Raw genomic sequence first — 19,054 nt, 5'->3', positions numbered from 1 at the left:
GGACCATGTTCACATATGGCTTCCTTTTTGCATGATAGAGCTTTAGTTGGCATCTGCTGATGGCACGGCGGATTGTGTTTACCGACAGTGGTTTCTGAAAGTATTCCTGGGCCCATTTAGTAATGTCATTGACACAATCATGCCGATGAGTGATGCAGTGTCGTCTGAGAGCCCGAAGACCACGGGCATCCAATAAAGGTCTCCGGCCTTGTCCCTTACGCACAGAGATTTCTCCAGTTTCTCTGAATCTTTTGATGATGTTATGCACTGTAGATGATGAGATTTGCAAAGCCTTTGCAATTTGACGTTGAGGAACATTGTTTTTAAAGTTTTCCACAATTTTTTTACGCAGTCTTTCACAGATTGGAGAGCCTCTGCCCATCTTTACTTCTGAGAGACTCTGCTTCTCTAAGACAAAGCTTTTATAGCTAATCATGTTACAGACCTGATATCAATTAACTTAATTAATCACTAGATGTTCTCCCAGCTGAATCTTTTCAAAACTGCTTGCTTTTTTAGCCATTTGTTGCCCCCGTGCCAACTTTTTTGAGACCTGTAGCAGGCATTAAATTTTAAATTAGCTAATTAAGTGGATAAAAGTGTAAAATTTCTCAGTTTAAACATTTGCTACGTTATCTATGTTCTATTGTGAATAAAATATTGGCTCATGTGATTTGAAATTCCTTTAGTTTTCATTTTATTAAAATTTAAAAAACGTCCCAACTTTTCCGGAATTCGGGTTGTATGTTCAGGGCTTTTGTTCCTGCAGATAGCTTTTCTTCAGAATTCTCCAGTACGCTTTCTGATGTCAATGTCTCTCTTCAATTGGCAGGCCGCACAAGGCATGCAGAAGTAACTGGCCAAGAAGTCTTACAAAGGGATCCCTGCAGAAATAAGACAAAATAGATAGATAGATACTGACTGGTGTATTTAGTTCTGTAAACACTTCGGATCGGCATGCCTAAACCGCAGCAGCAGCACTCATTCATGTCACTAGCAATGGAACAGCCCAAACAAGCGAGGCAGAAACAGCCATAACAACCTAATAGAAATATATGACTGATGTTAAAGTCACGTTATGACTACTTCGACTTTATAGATTACAATGTAGTAACAATGTATTTGTTTAGTGCCATTGGAATCACTTACATATGCTTGTGTCTTAACAGCAGCTCATCAAGCCCGTGTGAAAGTCTCTGGGTGCAAACGCAGCCGGCTGAGATGTGACCTCCATGATCTGGAAGTAAAGAAATGTGAGGCGTCAGGAATATTTATCCTGAAACACCTTTTTTTTTAATTGCAAAAGTTTTTAAAAACAAGTTTAGTTTGTGTGAAATTTAAGCAGAGGATAGATTACAAAAACAAGTTCCTAAAAAAATGTGTATATTTAAATGTACGTACCTTTGCCTGAGTCAAATAATTCCTCTACCCACTGAAACTGGCACAGCATGTGTTTATATAGAGTTTGGAAGACACATATTCAGACACACCCTTCAAATCTAGAGTAAATGTCATAAAAACCTCATATTGACAGTTGTATTGTGGAAATATATATTGCACTTCCTTTAGATCCAAAGTTCGAAATGGTTAAAAGCCACATATTATGTTTTCTGTCACACCTGTAATGAAATGTGCTGCCACGTCAGTCATCATTGTGAACCATTGCTTTTTCAAAGACAATGACACAACATATCATTATAGCTGAACATGCTGTAAAATATTATTAGAATATAAAATAACTGTGTTCTATTTGAATATATTTGAAAATGTAATTTATCCCTGCGGTGAATATTAAACATCATCACTCCAGTCTTCAGTGCCACACACACAGTCACGTTTGATCAATTTAATATGTCCTTGTTGTATAAAAGTATTAATTTCTTCCTCCTTCTTTAAAAAAAAAAAAGAAGAACAATCCAACTATATTCAAAGGTGAATTTTAAATTAGACCTAAAGCAAAATGTTGTTGAAAAACAAATGAGGGATTTTAAGAAAGAGTCTTTAATGATGGAGGACAATCAATGACAATCAAATTCAGTTCAATTCAATTTTAAAGTAGGGTTTTGGAAAATTAGCTTACATTCAAATAATTTCTTGGCATAACTTATAATTATCATTGAATATGATATCAGCAATAAGGAAAAACACATTTGATTACACAATAATGGAAATATCCAGTATACACGTCACTGTCAGACATCCCCTGTGATGCCTGATTACTGGATTCAACTCGGCTCAGACTTTACTGAGCAATAAACGTTTATAGCTTTACTGACTTACGGACAAATGAAGGCACAACAGACCAATTACAACACAGCTTCAGGATTATTCTGTCTAAAGTTAATATGTATGCATATGAATTTTTCTAAATATTTAATACAAAAAATAATTGTATAGCATATTTAAGAAAATTGTCAAACCTGCTTGCGGACTGATACAGAATATTCAGGCTTGAAGATCAGTTAAGTAGTATTTAATAATATAAAAAAATAAAAATAAAATAAACTCCAGTAAACAAATGAAAACAAGCCAACATTAAGACAAGACACTGAACAGAACAAAATACAGGGCTTAAATACCCAGGGCAAACAAAATAATCTAATGGCATGTGAATGGGGTCAGTCAATCAAACTCATTGGGAAAGCAGGTCAAACATGCAAAGAGCAACAGAACATAACCCTGTCATTACTCCCTCCTCCAGGAAGATGCGACCTCATGCCACAAAACAGGGAGGATGTAACGGGCAGGTGACCAGGATGGTGCGGAAATAGATATAAAGAAAATCAATATCACTGCAACTTTACCAAGAATTCACTTAACAGTAATTGTAACTGTAATAAACGAACACTGTTACAAATAGTAGAATTTCGTCTACTGTAGTATTGCATTGAAGTTCCACATATATCCATAATTATGCTTCTCTTTAACTGCATACACATGAACAAATATGTTTCACAACACTACCAACAGGCCACACATAATCAGTAATGTGTTGACTACACAGCTGAAGCTACATTACTGGATAACATGAATGTGGAAGGATGAGTATTTTGCCTATTTGGGGTGAAATAAACCCTTTTTTCTAATTAAACTTCTGATAGCAAAGACATTTTTATACATTTCAAATTATTAACCGCAACTTTCTTTAATATTTAATTTCTGAGAACAATAGGTAAGGACTTGCTCTAGTGTAGATATATCACTTCTCATGGTTTCAGTGTTCCATTACTCTTCCTTATGTTGATGTCTCTCTTCATCTGGCAGGCTGCACAACCCAAGCAGCAGTATGCAACCATCCAGTCATTACACATAGATCCCTGCAGACGTAATTACACAAAACTGTCAATAAATTGGCTCTATTTATGTATTTATAGATAGATAGATAGATAGATAGATAGATAGATAGATAGATAGATAGATAGATAGATAGATACTGACTGGTATGTTGTATTTAGTTCTGTAAACACTTCGGATCGGCATGCCTAAACCGCAGCAGCAGCACTCATTCATGTCACTAGCAATGGAACAGCCCAAACAAGCGAGACAGAAGAAGCCACAACAGCCTAAAAATATATATATTTAAATATATTTCAAAGTAAATCACATCAGCAGGATAGATTTACTTGCAATAGGTCAAGTATCACTTACATACACCCATGTCATCACAGCAGCTCATCAAGCCTGTGTGAAAGTCTCGGGGTTCAAATGCAGCAGGTTGAGATGTGACCTCCATGATCTATGACAGGTAAAGACATTTATGGCATCAAGAATATTTATGCTGTTAGTTGGAAAAGTTTTTTCCTCCAAAGCATTTTTCTAACCTATAACCACCCATAGAAGCTTAAAGATTTTGTTAGTTAACTCGACTTTTAAATGTAGTGCTTACTTATACAGAAAACGTACCATAAAATAAGGTAATATTTCATTGCAGCTTGATTTTACCTGTTCTTTCTCAGTTGAGTCAGGATATTCCACTGTGCACTGAAACATATGCACAATGTGCCAAGAATATATAGGGTTCGAAACGTCACATGTTTAGACACACCCTTGGAAATAAATAGTAAAATGTAATTACGAACTTGTTTTATTGTCAAAATATTTATTGCTCTTCATATAGGTTAAAAGTCCAGGTACACTATCTATAGCTAATGATTATACATTGCCACAAATGACTTTATCTTTGCAGCTGGTTTGCTATTTGCTTTCACACCTCTCATGTCTGCCAAACTATTTGACAAAAAAACAAAATATATTTTATTATTATAGACAAAAATTCCTAATAAGACTGGCAGATAAGGCAATGAAACATGGATACCGACATTTCTCAAAAAAAAAAAAAAAAGGAATAAAAAAAAGAACAGTGGGCTTATGCTGTATGTGACATCTAACATTGTGTTTGCTCAATAGTTTGAAGATCAAAATTGTTTTATTACTAGCTAAGTTAAACACTGTTGTTTTGAATATAGTAACTACCTTCAGTTTAAATGACTTTAAAGATTCAGAATACATATAACCATACAGGACACACTGTTATTGGGTGCCTATGTATACCTGACTGCAGTGATGACATTAAAGACAATAATGTAAACGATTCAAATTATATAAATAATAAATTAAAACGGACCTTATATGTGATCTATTTATATACACAAACACACATGTGACTTATAAAACATAATATATGCTCTATAATTTCAGAAATCCATATGTGAACAAATTTTCTCTAGTCCTCTATAAAATCAGCAAACTCATTCCAGAAATGAATGAGTCTGTATAGGAAAGATCTTTGTCATGCGTGTGTGGGTCATTTCTTTCCTCTCTCTGTTAAAGTCTAAGTGACTGGACTCCACCCTCAGAGTCAGGACAATAAAACATTTAAACGTAAAAGAAAATAAGAATTTGAGCAATCTAGATGACTTTAGCATCTCTGCCCTTCTACTGTTAGGCATACATCACTTTAAGATAAGAGCAGAAAAACTTAAATCACATACTGTAAGATAACCAGAGGAAAATATGAGATTGCATTTTATTATTCATTGGTTTTTGTCCCATTGTATAATGATTGCTAAATAAAGCTGCCAGGTCACCGCTCACGGAGGTATGAGTAATTTGGCCATGACCCTTTTTTTTTTTATTAGTTCTAGTAAAACGTTATAAAAACACAAACTTTGTTAAAAGGTTGTTTTCATTTCATTTATATACAAAATACAGTTTCAATAGAAACATCACAAAATAACCATCACTCCAACTCCCAGAGATAACTATAAAAGAAAAGACGTATTTCTAAAGTATAAAGGTGTCTTATGTACAAATGGCTCTGGCAGAAGGTATTTTAAAGCTATTTTCCAGTGGTTTTTCTCTTTGCTGTTATTCTGTCAAATCTTCAGTCTGTGTCGGATGTTCCAGTAGAGCTGTCAGATGAAGAGGATTCAGTCTCATTCTTTTTATGTTTTTTCTTGTGTTTCTTCTCTTTCTCCCTTTTTTCTTTTTTCCCTTTCTTCTTGTGACTCTTGTGCTTTTTCTTCTTCTTGCTTACTTCCTCCTCATCATCACTTGATGAATAAGACCTGAGAGTATAAAACCATTAAGAATATTATTATCAAACAACAGTCAAGACATATAATCTACAAACATCTCATATCAATATTCTAAAGGTGCACATGGCAAGATTTTTGTTATTTATTAAAATAGTGTATTAGTTTAAATAAATTATGTAGGTGCATATTTATGAAAGACAAGGAGTCACCATCTATCCAATAATCTCTTTAATAGATTTTTATTCATCAAATAAAATATGCACAGATGTCAAGCCCATAATTATCAATTTAAGAAAATAGATATTAAAAATGTAATTTTTAAATGCAACATTAAAACATGTTTTTATAAAGCATTTACACATTGCTCTTTTTAATACTTATGTTAAGCAAATTAAAGTGCTATCATTTATCTAACGTGTACCTCTTTTTGGTCTTAGGATGGGATCTGTCCTTGCTTTTCTTTTTACTTTTTTCTTTTCGGGAATCTTCATGAGAGCCTGTGAACAAAGCATGTATTTATATATAAAAAAAAAAAGTTCCCAATCACAAAAACCATTCAGTAACAAATGATCATTACTAACAATAATCTGAGTATTCAGATAAATGTATCAGTGAAATGTCTAATGTACAGGTGCATCTCAATAAATTAGAATGTCATTGAAAAGTTAACTTATTTCAGTAATTCAACTCAAATTGTGAAACTCGTGTATTAAATTAATTCAATGCACACAGACTGAAGTAGTTTAAGTCTTTGGTTCTTTTAATTGTGATGATTTTGGCTCACATTTAACAAAACCCCACCAGTTCACTATCTCAACAAATTAAAACACTTCATAAGACCAATAAAACAAAAACATTTTTAGTGAATTGTTGGCCTTCTGGAAAGTATGTTCAGTCACTGCACATGTACTCAATACTTGGTAAGGGCTCCTTTTGCTTTAATTACTGGCTCAATTCGGCGTGGCATGGAGGTGATCAGTTTGTGGCACTGCTGAGGTGGTATGGAAGCCCAGGTTTCTTTGACAGTGGCCTTCAGCTCATCTGCATTGTTTGGTCTCTTGTTTCTCATTTTCCTCTTGACAATAACACATAGATTCTCTATTGGGTTCAGGTCTGGTGAGATTGCTGGCCAGTCAAGCACACTAACACCATGGTCATTTAACCAACTTTTGGTGTTTTTGGCAGTGTGGGCAGGTGCCAAATCTTCTTCCACAGTTTTTCCCTTCCGCTCAACTTTCAGTTAACATGCTTGGATACAGCACTCTGTGAACAGCCAGCTTCTTTGGCAATGAATGTTTGTGGCTTACCCTCCTTGTGAAGTTTGTCAATGATTGTCTTCTGGACAACTGTCAGATCAGCAGTCTTCCCCATGATTGTGTATCCTAGTGAACCAAACTGAGGGACCGTTTTGAAGACTCAGGAAACCTTTGCAGGTGTTTTCAGTTGATTAGCTGATTGGCATGTCACCATATTCTAATTTTTTTAGATAGTGAATCAGTGGGTTTTTATTAAATGGGAGCCAAAATCATCACAATTAAAATAACCAAAGACTTAAACTACTTCAGTGTGTGTGCATTGAATTTATTTAATACACGAATTTAACAATTTGAGTTGAATTACTGAAATAAATAAACTTTTCCACAACATTCTAATTTATCTCAATAAGATCTCAAGCACCTGCAGGAAGACCTGAGACAGAAGTGGAAACATAAAACATTGTGTGAAACAGTGAAATGACCTTTTGAATGACTACTGTCGCAGTTTTTCTCTTTACTGACAGCTTCCTGCTCCTCTTCTTCACTCTCCTCACTGCTGGTGCTGCTCACATCCAAAACGATGTCCTTCCTCGGATCCACGCGAACAAAATTACGACATTCAAAAGTCAAATGACCAGCTGAAGAAAAAGAGAAGAACCATTATCATATGGATGAACAGCATTAATAGCCAGATATATAGAAATAAGTCAGACACACAGACATATAGATATACAGAGAAACATGGTTAGGCAGATAGAAAAAAACCTGACAGACAAACAGAAAGATATAGAGACAGAGAGAATCGTCACACTCACGATATCCACATCGTTTGCAGCCTGCTCTGTTGTTGTCTTTGTTTGGGCCTGTCAGCAAAACAAGTTCACATTAGGACGTGAATTCATCACCACGCATTACAAAACCAACAACGAACTGGAAGAAACCCTGTTTTAGTAGGACATTTCAACTAAATCTACAAAGATTTCAGAATTTACCTCACTATAAAACATCGAACAGCTTGCATTATACCAAACATTGTTTTGACAGAATATCTTACACCAGTTAAGTTACCCCCACCTAAGATTCTAATATGAAGTCTGAAGTGAAGATATTAATGAAGTGAAGGACACTTTCTAGAACATTCCAGAAGCGGCATATCAACAACATTCAGCGAAACTAACGGACGATCTCTGCAGACGCATAACGTTACCTGGGACAGCCATGATATACTCGAGTGTTTACCGAACTTAATTATAAAACAGCAAAACAACTCGTCAGTCTTTACTCCGCCGCTTTTCAAAACGTGAAATATATCCGTTTGGAAAAAAACTCCGACTGGAAACGTCGACTAACGTTACACTGTGGTTCCACTTAACGTCACAGACCTCCCCAAGCAGAGAGATGACAACTAAGATCATGATTTTGTAATGAGGACAGAGTTGTAAGTGCACTTTATAACTGATATATAAATGAAAACCTGCCCTGATTATTATTTTATATAAACTTATTAACTTTAACCCTGTAATCAACACTATAATCATAAGCGTCTGTGATTGGTCCATCTTCACCAGCGCGGAGAAAAGTAACTTATACCACCTGACAACACAATCAACGGAGAGGCTTAATTACACATGTATATCGAACTTTTATATATTTAAAATTGCATATCGAAGAAAGGTCAGCGTTAACTATCGGAGAGGTTTGGCTGCTATGGCAAACGCAGGACCTCTTGATAATGGGAGCCAGTTCCTCTTTACTCTTGGACAGGGGATGAACTCAACAACAAACACACAATTTTTGCAAACGTGAAAATGTTCAAGGTTTATGACCTATTTAAGAGAGTAGTTTCCCTCCAAATTTTTTATAGTTTTTTTTTCTGCAAGGATGCATTAAACTGACCGATTTGAGTACATTAAATTAAGTTGCATTACATTTATTAAATTGAGTGACAGTAAAGAGATTTATAATGTTACAAAATATTTCTATTTTAAATGAATGCTCTTCAATTTTTTTGTTCATCAAAAAATCCTGGAAAATAAAATGCATCACAGTTTTCAGAAATAAATAAAAGCAGCACGACTGTTTTCAATGCTAATAATATTAATGATAATAATTATCTGAAGTGAATGATTTATCATGTGACCCTGGAGACTGGAGTAATGATGCTGAAAATTAACAGAAATAAATTAAATTTTACAGTATATTACAATAGAAAACCATTCTTTTATATTTTAATTATATTTCACAATATTGCTGTATGTTTGTTCAAATACTTGCAGCTTTGGTGAACACGAGACTTTTTTTGACTAAATTTGGGTGAACTGTTCCTATAAGTCTTACTCTTTTATCCAGTGATGTTTATGAATATATGTTACTGATTTGATTGAATAATGAAGTGAATTTAGCCTCAATTTATTTTATGAATCCAGAAGTTTCAAGAACTGTATTTCCTTCAATAAAAAGAATATAATTATTGAGATGGAAAAAAGAAAAGTGCTTCTTAAAATCAATATTACATTCAGTGTTTTATTATTATTTTTAGACTATTGTAGTATGTATTAAAATGATAAATTTGCTTTAATTTAAAATTTAGTTTTAGCAATTTTAGTACTTCGATTTATTTTATATCAGTTAGTTGCTAAGGTGACATTTCTCATTTTCTTTTTAAGTTTAAGATTATATTTTTGTCTAAAATTAAAATTTTGTTTCAGCTATATTTCAGTTAATAAAAGCAATTTTGATAGTTTAAATGTTAGTTTTAGTTAACAGTAACAATGATTAATTTAGGTTAGTTAATGAGTTAGGTTATTTTGATATATTTTGCCATATTATTACTTTTAAATCATCCTGAGGTCCCGTTTGAGAACTGCTGATGTATTCTTTGTTGTAATCATAGACTTTATAAAAACAAAGACGCAGTGTCCGTGACGTCACCCGAAGGTTTCTGAAGAGGATTTTTAAAGACTAAAGTGGGTGGAGCCATCCGTCGCCATCTTGGCAGAGCGTCACTCTCGGATCATCGAAAATGGGCAAAGAGGCTGGAGCTGGCTGCTGAAGCCACGCCCACTTAGCACAACAGCAGTGTCGACCTCGGCGATCCACCTGTCACTCAAGTGGCCACGCCCTTAATTATGCAGATCTTTAAGGCTTAATATAATTTAAAATAATGAGTTATCTAAAAAATTCACCCCCTCACAGTTTTAAAAATTCGCTACATAGACCAAAACCACTTTTTTGTACCAGACTGTAAAAAAAAAAGTCTTCTGTAAAGTTGGGCATTTTAACATTGGGAGTCTATGGGACTGACTCCTTTTTGGAGGCGGCCAGTCGATGATTTACATCTTTAGTCACTTCCTTGTTGGTTTCACAAGAGAGAATGAAAGGTTTCCGGTTGGTTGTAACTAAAAATATTGATATTTGATTTTTTGTTTCTTAAATGTTTAATTTTGTATTTTGATGCTGTACAATGTTTCCATAATGTAATGTTAACCAAGATAATTTTACTATAGGAATTTCAGTTTGTTGTCGTTTGGAGAGGAGGCCGAGGAAGATGAGGAGATGGTGAGTCAAGTCAGCCAGGTAGCTTTTTGTCCAATGAGAAGACTCCTCCATGGCAGTGATTATTCATTTGTGTGAAGATGAGCAGTAGGTGCTTGCAACGTCCTTTATTCATCCGTTCCTGCAGACAATGAAAGGGAAAAGCAAAAGCAGTCATGACCTGCTGAAGGATGATCCCAAGCTGAGCTCTGTTCCAGTCGTTGACAGGTCAGGAGAAAGACCTTTCCCTGAATAATTCCTCTTTCTATTGTAGTGTCTTTGTTACATAAATGCAGATGTTATGTCAAATCTATTTTTGGTTTCTGCATTTTAAAGAACCAATGAGATGGTTTTGAGGGGCATTCTCTTTGATTTATGTTCAGTTCAGTGATTTCTGAGGATATCATACTGTGATGTACAGTAAGTATGTGTCTGTTATCTGCTGCAGGACTACATCGATCGTGAATCAGAGAGAGAGAGAGGATCTGAGAGAACATCTCACAGAAACTAAAGAGAGACAAGACGGATGAGAAGAAGACCAGTCGAGAGCAGGTATTGGCACTGAGTTCCTATGATGATGTAATTTCCTCTTATTGCAGAATTGACATTCAGTATTGAAAAATTCTAAGTCCACTCAATTGGAATCCTTCATTTTCCGTGAGAGTTGGCAAGTTGGGTTGACATGAATGATTGCACATTATCTATAACAGGGGTTTTCAAACTGTGGGTCGCGACCCACTTGTGGGTCACAGAATGGAACAAGGTGGGTCACACAAAGTCACTTGGCTGCAGCTAAATTTGCGTTTCAATAAAAACACACACACACACTCACACAGTTCAGTCTAGGGCTGCACGAATGTGACGAGTGGGGCGGGGCCGAGAGCCGTGGAGTGATTGGGAAATGAGCGACACCTGCAACACTCACCGGTCTCGAGAACCCCGGAGGAGATAGGAAGTATACAAAAGAGGAGCGACGACAGTGAAGGACGAGAGAGGCCACTGGGTGGCGTCTGTACTTCCCGGTCAGAGAGCACCTGTCCATCAAAAGCTCACTATCCAATCAGAGTAGATCACTGTTAACACCACCCCCATGAGATGTTTGTGTCAAAACACCAAACGAAAAACTGCGAAACGTAAGCGAAATCTGTAGCAATGAATTCAGAATCCACGATTAGCGAAAACGAATCTTTGAAAAACATTAACAAAGAATGAAGCATATTTGAAGAGCCTGTTAAATTTGTGCGACTGAGTTAATTTTTTTTCATTTTCATAGTGTTTTTCTTCTTTTGTAATGGCATATTTTTGATAGTTTCTGAAAAAGTTACGTTCAGTTTTATAAAGTTTCGTTCATTATTATTGAAACAAATGTAATTCCATAAGCAGGGCACAAATGCAGGATTAATTGTAACACTACAAGATTTAAACATTTCCACGTAACAAAATGTACAAAAGTTTGCAATATTTCCTTGATGTATCATCTCTGTTTAGAAAAAAATTTGCCAAAGTTCAGAAGTCTTTTGAAGATATTGCTGAACATTTATTTAACCATCACAAAAATAAATATATTTTTTTTATTATTATTTAAAATGAGACACATCTGTTTATTATAATTTTTTACCAATTTCACAATTATTTTAATCTCAAAACTGTGTTAGATAGCTCTGCTTTGCTTCTCATGCTTTTCTAAATAAGTGTTGGATTGTGCTCCGTTCTCGCCGACACAAACGGAAGATCATGAATGTATTTTCTGCAACAAAACACAGCAGCGCAGATTACAGTTCACTAGAGTGAGCCTGCTTCACGTTTTTATGGACACTACATATTTTAACGTCTGTAAACAAAAATTAAAACTGAAATATTAGTAGTGAAAATTTTTTATTTTTATTAAATACTTAATTTCTGTCATCAAACTTTTAAGATTAGGCTTAAAGTAATGTCAATCGTTTTCTTATTTTTTTTTATATATATATATTTTGGTGGGTCGTGAAATAGATTACACTTGTCTAGGTGGGTCGTAGAATGGAAAAGTTTGGGAACCACTGATCTATAACATGTCGTTGTGGGAGTTAAAGTGGTGTCCAGCAGGAAGCACTGTTGCTCTGTAAAGTTCAGACACACTTTCTCTTCAGGGATGGGGATGAGTTCCTTTGGCAATAGTGTCACAAACTGTTTTATGTGTTCTTTGTGTTTTCCTGAAGTGTGCTCCAACCTTATATTTTTTTCCTGTTCCAGGTTAATATGACAGCTTTAAGTAATCTAGCACTTTTTGTTATCTCTGCTTTTTTAATGACTTAAATTCATATTGATATTTTATAAGGTTATTGTTTCTATATGGCCAGTTAATAAGAACCTGATTGATTGATACAATGCGGTCCTTTAAAACACTCATTTTCAATCCATGCTCTGAAATTATCTTTTTCTGGTCAGCTTTGTGTCTTGCAACCTGAAGGAGAGACATCTGCTGTAATTAATTGTGAATTAATTGAGAAAAAAATAGACAGTTTGATACTTTAGTGATATTATGAATGATCCCAGTGGTGTGTTTTTCTAGATACAGATTTTCACACTTTTTTTTTTTGTACCAAATGTACTTCATTTATAAAAAAAATGTATACTTTATTTTTTACTAAACTAGTCCATAATCCCTAACCCAAAAGTCCATAATCCATAATTTTGCTTCCTCCAGTGAAAAGGTTGTCTCATCTCAATCAGGAGAGAAATATGCACAGACCAAGCACTGTTTAGAAAGCCTTATTATAGATTTTGTCCATACTAAGTGGTTTAATGTTAAAGACCATTTTTAAGGTTATGTATCTTTGACTTGACACAACTCCAAGCACTGAATAAAAAGACATGAGCAGTGCTGTAAAAGTTGACCTTGAACTTCAAAAAACAATGCAAACTATTACAATCAGCTTGCTTAGTTGACTCACCAACTGACAGCTTCAAAGCTTTTGTTCTTCTAACGAGTAACAAGCAGTCTGTTGAACTTTAGAAATATTGTCTGTTGCAATGCAAGGAGCTACAAACCTCATTCTTTCACTTTTACGAATGATTTGCCTCTTAAAACTAGAAAGACAAATATATGAAATCCAGCAGTTTCAGTGAGATGCACATATACCTCAACACACAAATAACAAAGAGGGTGATGATCAACAAATTTTAATTCAGTAAATTTATGAACTCTGAAAATATGAAAACTATAATCATTCTCTCATCATTTGTTTTAGTAAATAGAACACAGAAGTTGCTTTATTGTTTTAAAGAAAATGAATTAAAAGATGAAACTTCTTGTAGCAGGTTTAATCTGTGTAAATGGACTAGTACTGACATTTCCATGGTAAATCATGGCTTAAAAACCAAGGGGAACATGCCGAGGAAAAAGGCCACAATAACAGTAAAACAGACAGTTTCTGATCTCTGCGGGTTGTCTGGTGGACCTGACCTCTGGTTGCTGATGTTGCTAAAGAGCAGTGGCAGCTTCAGTCAAGCAGAACTGTGGCACAGTTGCTCCTCATCCTCACTGGAGCCGCTTCAGTGGACACAGCCAGCTCCCTCAAGGTGAAGCACATATCTGGCTCACAAATCAAATTACTCTGCCACGGCAGGGGAAACAGCTCCCTCCTGCCAACCTGGCAACCCCAGCACTACTCCTCCTGAGACACGAGACCGTAGCATTTTCTGTCTTACATCAGAGAAATTAATTGTCAACATGCTTCTGGAATATTTTCTAATCTGAAAACTGACTGTCTCTGACACTGCAGCATTTCTTAGAGAGCCGTTGTTGACTTTACTCTGTGCCCAAATATGCTTAATGTCCTTGCATTTATTTTGTTAATTACAAAAACAGAGATGCTGCTCAAGGTTGCTTGGAAAATTTTGAAACCAACGGGTTTGATGAATCCCTGAAAAATAACAGCATAGTGTTATGTGCCAGAACAATGACTTAAGGGTATAAGCTCTTTAATTCAGTCAAGAGTCAGTTCTGTTTAGATTTAATAGAACAAATAATTTTTTTATGGTAAAAGTAAAACTGACTGAGGTATATTTGTAATGTTTGCCTTTTCTTAACTTCCACAGTCATGGTGTTGTGAATAGTCGTTTGCTATTGTTAGTGTTTTTAGTTAACTTAAGTGAACATTAGATAATGATAAGCATAATCGAAATTTAAAAATAAGTATGACCGTTCAAAAGTTCAGGGTCTGTAAGATTTATTTGTATTTTTATTTTAAATGAAATAAAAATTTTTATTAAGTAAGGATGCCTTAAATTGATAAAGAAATGTACAGTGTAGGCATTTATAATGTTACAAAATGGGTCACACTTTATTTGAAGGTCCATTTTTCAACAAACCATTAAATATGATTTTTGCTTCAATAAATTCCTAATTTGCTACTTATTAATAGTTAGTAAGGTAATTGTTAAATTTAGGTTTTGGGTAGGATTAGGGATGTAGAATAAAGCACATATTTTTCATGACCGTATAAGTACTAATAAACAGCCAATAAGTTAATAATAGGCATGCTAATAAGCAACTACTTAATAGTGAAAATTGGTCTCTATACTAAAGTTTTACCAAAAAAATTTCATTTTTGAGTATGAAAATATGAAGCAGCACAACTGTTTTCAACATTGACAATAATAAGAAATGTTTCTTGAGCAGTAAATCAGTATATCATAATGATTTCTGAAGGATCATGTGACACTGAAGACTGGAGTAATGATGCTGAAAAATCAGCTTCACATCACTGGAATAAATTAGATTTTAGATAATGTTCAAATAGAAATTAGTTATTTTAAACTGCCATAATATTTCACAATGTTTGTTCACAGTAATTGCTTTTACTGTGTTTTTGATCAAATGAATGCAAATAAATAAAAAATTAAAAATCACCCCCAAACTTTTGATCGTTAATGTACAATTTCATGTTTCATAATAATATCTAACACTAATAAATAATAAAAAATAAATAAATAAATAAATGTGATATTAGCCACTAACCAATATGGTACTGATATGTTGAATATCTTATTGTTATATAGTTATGTGAAAAAGCTTAATAAGTTTAGTAAAATAAAAGACTTTTGAAAAGGAGTAAACTCTTCCCAAATCTTTTGTTGTTGACAACGAAGGCACATTCGAAACTGACCATAATTTGGTGCTTTTCACTTAGTAATACAGCTAATGCTAAAACAATGTTTGTCCCTGCTAAATAATGTGTCAGTATCAAAGTCACATGCCAAAATGTACTACTTTAGATAAAGGGTTTGTTTAAATCCCTCACCGTGACCAAATCGTAAAGTATCAATGCCACTCAAACTCTCTGAAATGGCTTATTTTTATGGGAAATGATAGATTTACAAGCTTTTGTGAATAAAGCAAAAACTAAACAAAACTGCTTGAGCAAAGATTGTATTGTCTCATCTGTAAAACCCATTTTTCAAACCCTCTCTCACATCAGACTAATTGTCACAGTCACACCTCTTTCTCTTTCATGTGTTCCTTGAAATCAGCATGTGACCTTTGAAAACGGGGGGATTAATAAAGGATTCATAACCTCACCACTGACTGAGGCGCTAAAGGAGGAGAACTCCTCCCCGCAAACCCCCTTCTCTGGAAGAACACCTGCCTTATCTCACCATCGGCCGTTATGTGTCTGGATAATTTTCTGATCATAATAAACATGCCCTTTTCTTTTTCTATATAATGAAGTTATGGCCAAACCCACCGAGTCTTACCGCTTTGATTGACAGGAAGCCAAATGCAAAACGACTGTAGTATATTAAACACAAGCATGGTGTTTGGCTACAAGAACTGTAACCCAACACAGTGGTTTGTCTTGGCTCACAATCAAAGAGTCGGCTGGTAGGTAAAGTGTTGGTGCAAGACAAAGAGAGCATTGTTGCAGCCCAGATCTGTTTCTCACTCAGGCTTACAGGAGTTTGAAGGTGAAGGGAGAAGCTTTGGTTTCCAGTCACCTGGAAGGAAGCACAGCCTGTAGGATGGATCTGATGTTGCTTGGAATATGTCTACGAGGCTCGAGCTGAAATCTAGCTCTTCTGGATCCATGTCTCCTGCTTAAGATTGTATTTCATATACTGGTTGGATTTCTGAGCTTTTCCGTTAAGTTCAGTGGGGTTTAAGTATTCCAGTATTCTTGTTTTTGAACGTGTTTTTGGAGGTGCTACAATCAAACTGTATTCTTTATAAGAAAATGTATCTGTCATCTTTGTTGTTGTCATCTTTGTTGATGTCCGTATCATTAGCTTAGAGGTGGTATTAATGAATAAAACAGCATGCTAAAGGAAGTCTCGGCATCACCACACAAACCTGACAGGGCATAACTAAGAATACAAAGTGCTTCCATATGGCTTTTGGATATAACCATACGCTCTTAATATTTTCATTTAAACCTGAGTGATTTACCACAGCCACAAAACTATAAATCCTTGGGCAAAAGAATAGGCTAACAGGTACCTGACACTTTAACGTTATCTAGATGACATGTAATAAAGTAATACTTGCATATATTTCCATAAAAACAGTATTATTATTATTTTTACTTAAATGTTTAATAAAAAAATGAATTGCATATAATTCAATAAACGTAACTATAATTTTTTATTTATAATAATAATTAAATGTTTAATAAAATATAAATGACATTTATTTGAATAAATGTCTCTTTCTGTCTCTTTAATATGCAGTTAAATATATTTGTACTGTGTAACAACAGTATGTAAAAAATAAAATATATACCAACAATGATTATATGAATAAAATTAAAATATCAAAATAAATGTATGAAATTTAAAAAATATATTAAAATTTTTTTACACTTTAGATTAGGGAACACATATTCACTATTAACAAAGAATTTTCTCTAAATAAAATATTGCTGCTTATTAATAGTTAGTAAGATACAGTAGTTGTTAAGATTAGGTATGGGGTGGATTAAAGGATCTAAAATATGATCATACAGAATAAGGCATTAATATGTGCTTTATAAGTACTAATAAACAGCCAACATTCAAGTAATATGCATGATAATAAGCATCTAGCTAATAGTGAGAATAGATCCAAATAAAGTGTTACCAAATGAAATGAAAAAATATAATATGTAGTAAATATTCATAATATTTATAAAATGTATAATAAAATATAATCTATGCTTTATTAAACACACACACACACACACACACACACACACACACACACACACACACACACACACACATAGAGTTGATTTTTTTAATAGTTACGTCAAGTGACCTATATTTCTACAGTTCTTTATACAATACAGGTTTACAGTGTTAAAGGAAAATAATTTTTCAATAATGCAAACACAATTCTGCTGTAAAAAAAAAATGCTAGTTTTTATATATTGTGTAATGCCAAGCATGTAAAAAAAGTATATTAATAATTATAAGTTATGTTAAATAATTGTTGTATTTTATATAAAGAATATATTGTATTTTATGTTTTATGGTTGTATTCTACTATACATTTTATTTTGACATAAATGTTCTTCAGGTGACTACCTCTTGAAGCTCATCAAGAGAATGCCAAGAGTGTGCAAAGCAGTAATCAAAGCAAAAGGTGGCTACTTTGAGGAACCTACAATATGACATATTTTCAGTTGTTTCACACTTTTTTGTTATGTATATAATTCCATATATAATTCCACATGTGTTAATTCATAGTTTTGATGCCTTCAGTGTGAATCTACAATTTTCATACTCATGAAAATAAAGAAAACTCTTTGAATGAGAAGGTGTGTCCAAACTTTTGGTCTGTACTATATATATATATATATATATATATATATATATATATATATATATATATATATATATATATATATATATATATATATATATATATATTTATATATACAGGTCCTTCTCAAAAAATTAGCATATTGTGATAAAGTTCATTATTTTCCATAATGTAATGATAAAAATTAAACTTTCATATATTTTAGATTCATTGCACACCAACTGAAATATTTCAGGTCTTTTATTTAGGGCTGCAACTAACGATTATTTTGATAATCGATTAATCTGTCGATTATTTTTACGATTAATCGATTTATGTACTTATATTTTAGTTTTGCCCATTTTTCCCCCAAGTAAATTATTAATAAAGGGTCTTTATCATTCAGCATAGATTTTTAAGAGATTTTAATAATTTTGCATTGTCATATCCTCATCACAAATATACCTGGAGTTGTTTTATTGTGTTAGTAATCCTTTGTCGAACTCTTCTGCAATCAGAACACTGACCCATACTCTAGCAAATTTCACAAGGAGATTTCAAATAATGTTTTCACCGTGGCAGTCCTTAGAGCTCCTAAAGTAGTTTAACATCCCAAACAAAGCTTAAGGAATCTTTCAGAACATATTTTCACGAAGAAGAAGGATGAAACAGAATAAAATTGCAGTACATTGCATTTTATTATTTACTGGGAAACAGCTTTATAGCTTTTGCTGTGAAATTCTATACAATCCTTCGAATAAAGTGCCAATGGCATGAAACCTGAATGGAACTCACAATTTAAAGTAAAATCCATCAGAAGGTTGTCCAGAAAAAAAAATTGGACACACAAAAAACTGCTGTGTGAAAAAGAGAAGTGCATTTCAAATATCTTTAAACATTTACCTCTCTCATTCAGTCATAATTAGGCTGCAAGAATTATGAACTGATAATAAAGCCACAGGGTCTAA

General features: G+C 33.9%; 2 protein-coding genes and 2 pseudogenes across 2 annotated transcripts; 1 reads left to right on the top strand and 3 right to left on the bottom strand.

The window, feature by feature from the left end:
* Window positions 1–780: 780 nt before the first annotated feature.
* LOC132132911 (placenta-specific gene 8 protein-like) lies at window positions 781–1,234 on the bottom strand (annotated as a pseudogene).
* Window positions 1,235–3,082: 1,848 nt separating this feature from the next.
* LOC132132728 (placenta-specific gene 8 protein-like) lies at window positions 3,083–4,197 on the bottom strand. The gene is made up of 4 exons (XM_059545228.1): window positions 3,943–4,197; window positions 3,649–3,736; window positions 3,439–3,563; window positions 3,083–3,317 (listed from the first exon to the last, which is right to left on the bottom strand). The coding sequence occupies exons 1-4, from the start codon at window positions 3,988–3,990 to the stop codon at window positions 3,207–3,209; spliced, it is 372 nt and encodes a 123-aa protein (XP_059401211.1). The 5' UTR covers window positions 3,991–4,197; the 3' UTR covers window positions 3,083–3,206.
* Window positions 4,198–5,179: 982 nt separating this feature from the next.
* On the bottom strand, window positions 5,180–8,151 carry LOC132132727 (protein SREK1IP1-like). The gene is made up of 5 exons (XM_059545227.1): window positions 8,001–8,151; window positions 7,609–7,656; window positions 7,276–7,431; window positions 5,959–6,034; window positions 5,180–5,567 (listed from the first exon to the last, which is right to left on the bottom strand). Exons 1-5 carry the CDS (start codon window positions 8,011–8,013, stop codon window positions 5,384–5,386), a joined length of 477 nt encoding a protein of 158 aa, XP_059401210.1. The 5' UTR covers window positions 8,014–8,151; the 3' UTR covers window positions 5,180–5,383.
* Window positions 8,152–10,478: 2,327 nt separating this feature from the next.
* The window catches only part of LOC132132329 (spliceosome-associated protein CWC27 homolog), a 59,428-nt pseudogene continuing 50,852 nt past the window's right edge, over window positions 10,479–19,054 (top strand).

Source organism: Carassius carassius, chromosome 49, assembly GCF_963082965.1.
Source record: "Carassius carassius chromosome 49, fCarCar2.1, whole genome shotgun sequence".
In the NCBI taxonomy this organism is placed as follows: Eukaryota; Metazoa; Chordata; class Actinopteri; order Cypriniformes; family Cyprinidae; genus Carassius; species Carassius carassius.
This window is presented reverse-complemented; position numbering and strand designations above follow the sequence as displayed.

Bases quoted from the DNA above. Each gene is read 5' to 3' on its own strand.
- LOC132132728 (XM_059545228.1), bottom strand. From the start codon at position 3,990: ATGTTTCAGTGCACAGTGGAATATCCTGACTCAACTGAGAAAGAACAG. The intron at 3,737-3,942 runs GTAAAATCAAGC...TACCTGTCATAG, and splicing joins ACTCAACTGAGAAAGAACAG to ATCATGGAGGTCACATCTCA. The intron at 3,564-3,648 runs GTAAGTGATACT...ATATATTTTTAG, and splicing joins CTGTGATGACATGGGTGTAT to GCTGTTGTGGCTTCTTCTGT.
- LOC132132727 (XM_059545227.1), bottom strand. The intron at 7,432-7,608 runs GTGAGTGTGACG...CTTTTTCTTCAG, and splicing joins CTGCAAACGATGTGGATATC to CTGGTCATTTGACTTTTGAA. The intron at 5,568-5,958 runs GTACACGTTAGA...TTATACTCTCAG, and splicing joins CATCCTAAGACCAAAAAGAG to GTCTTATTCATCAAGTGATG.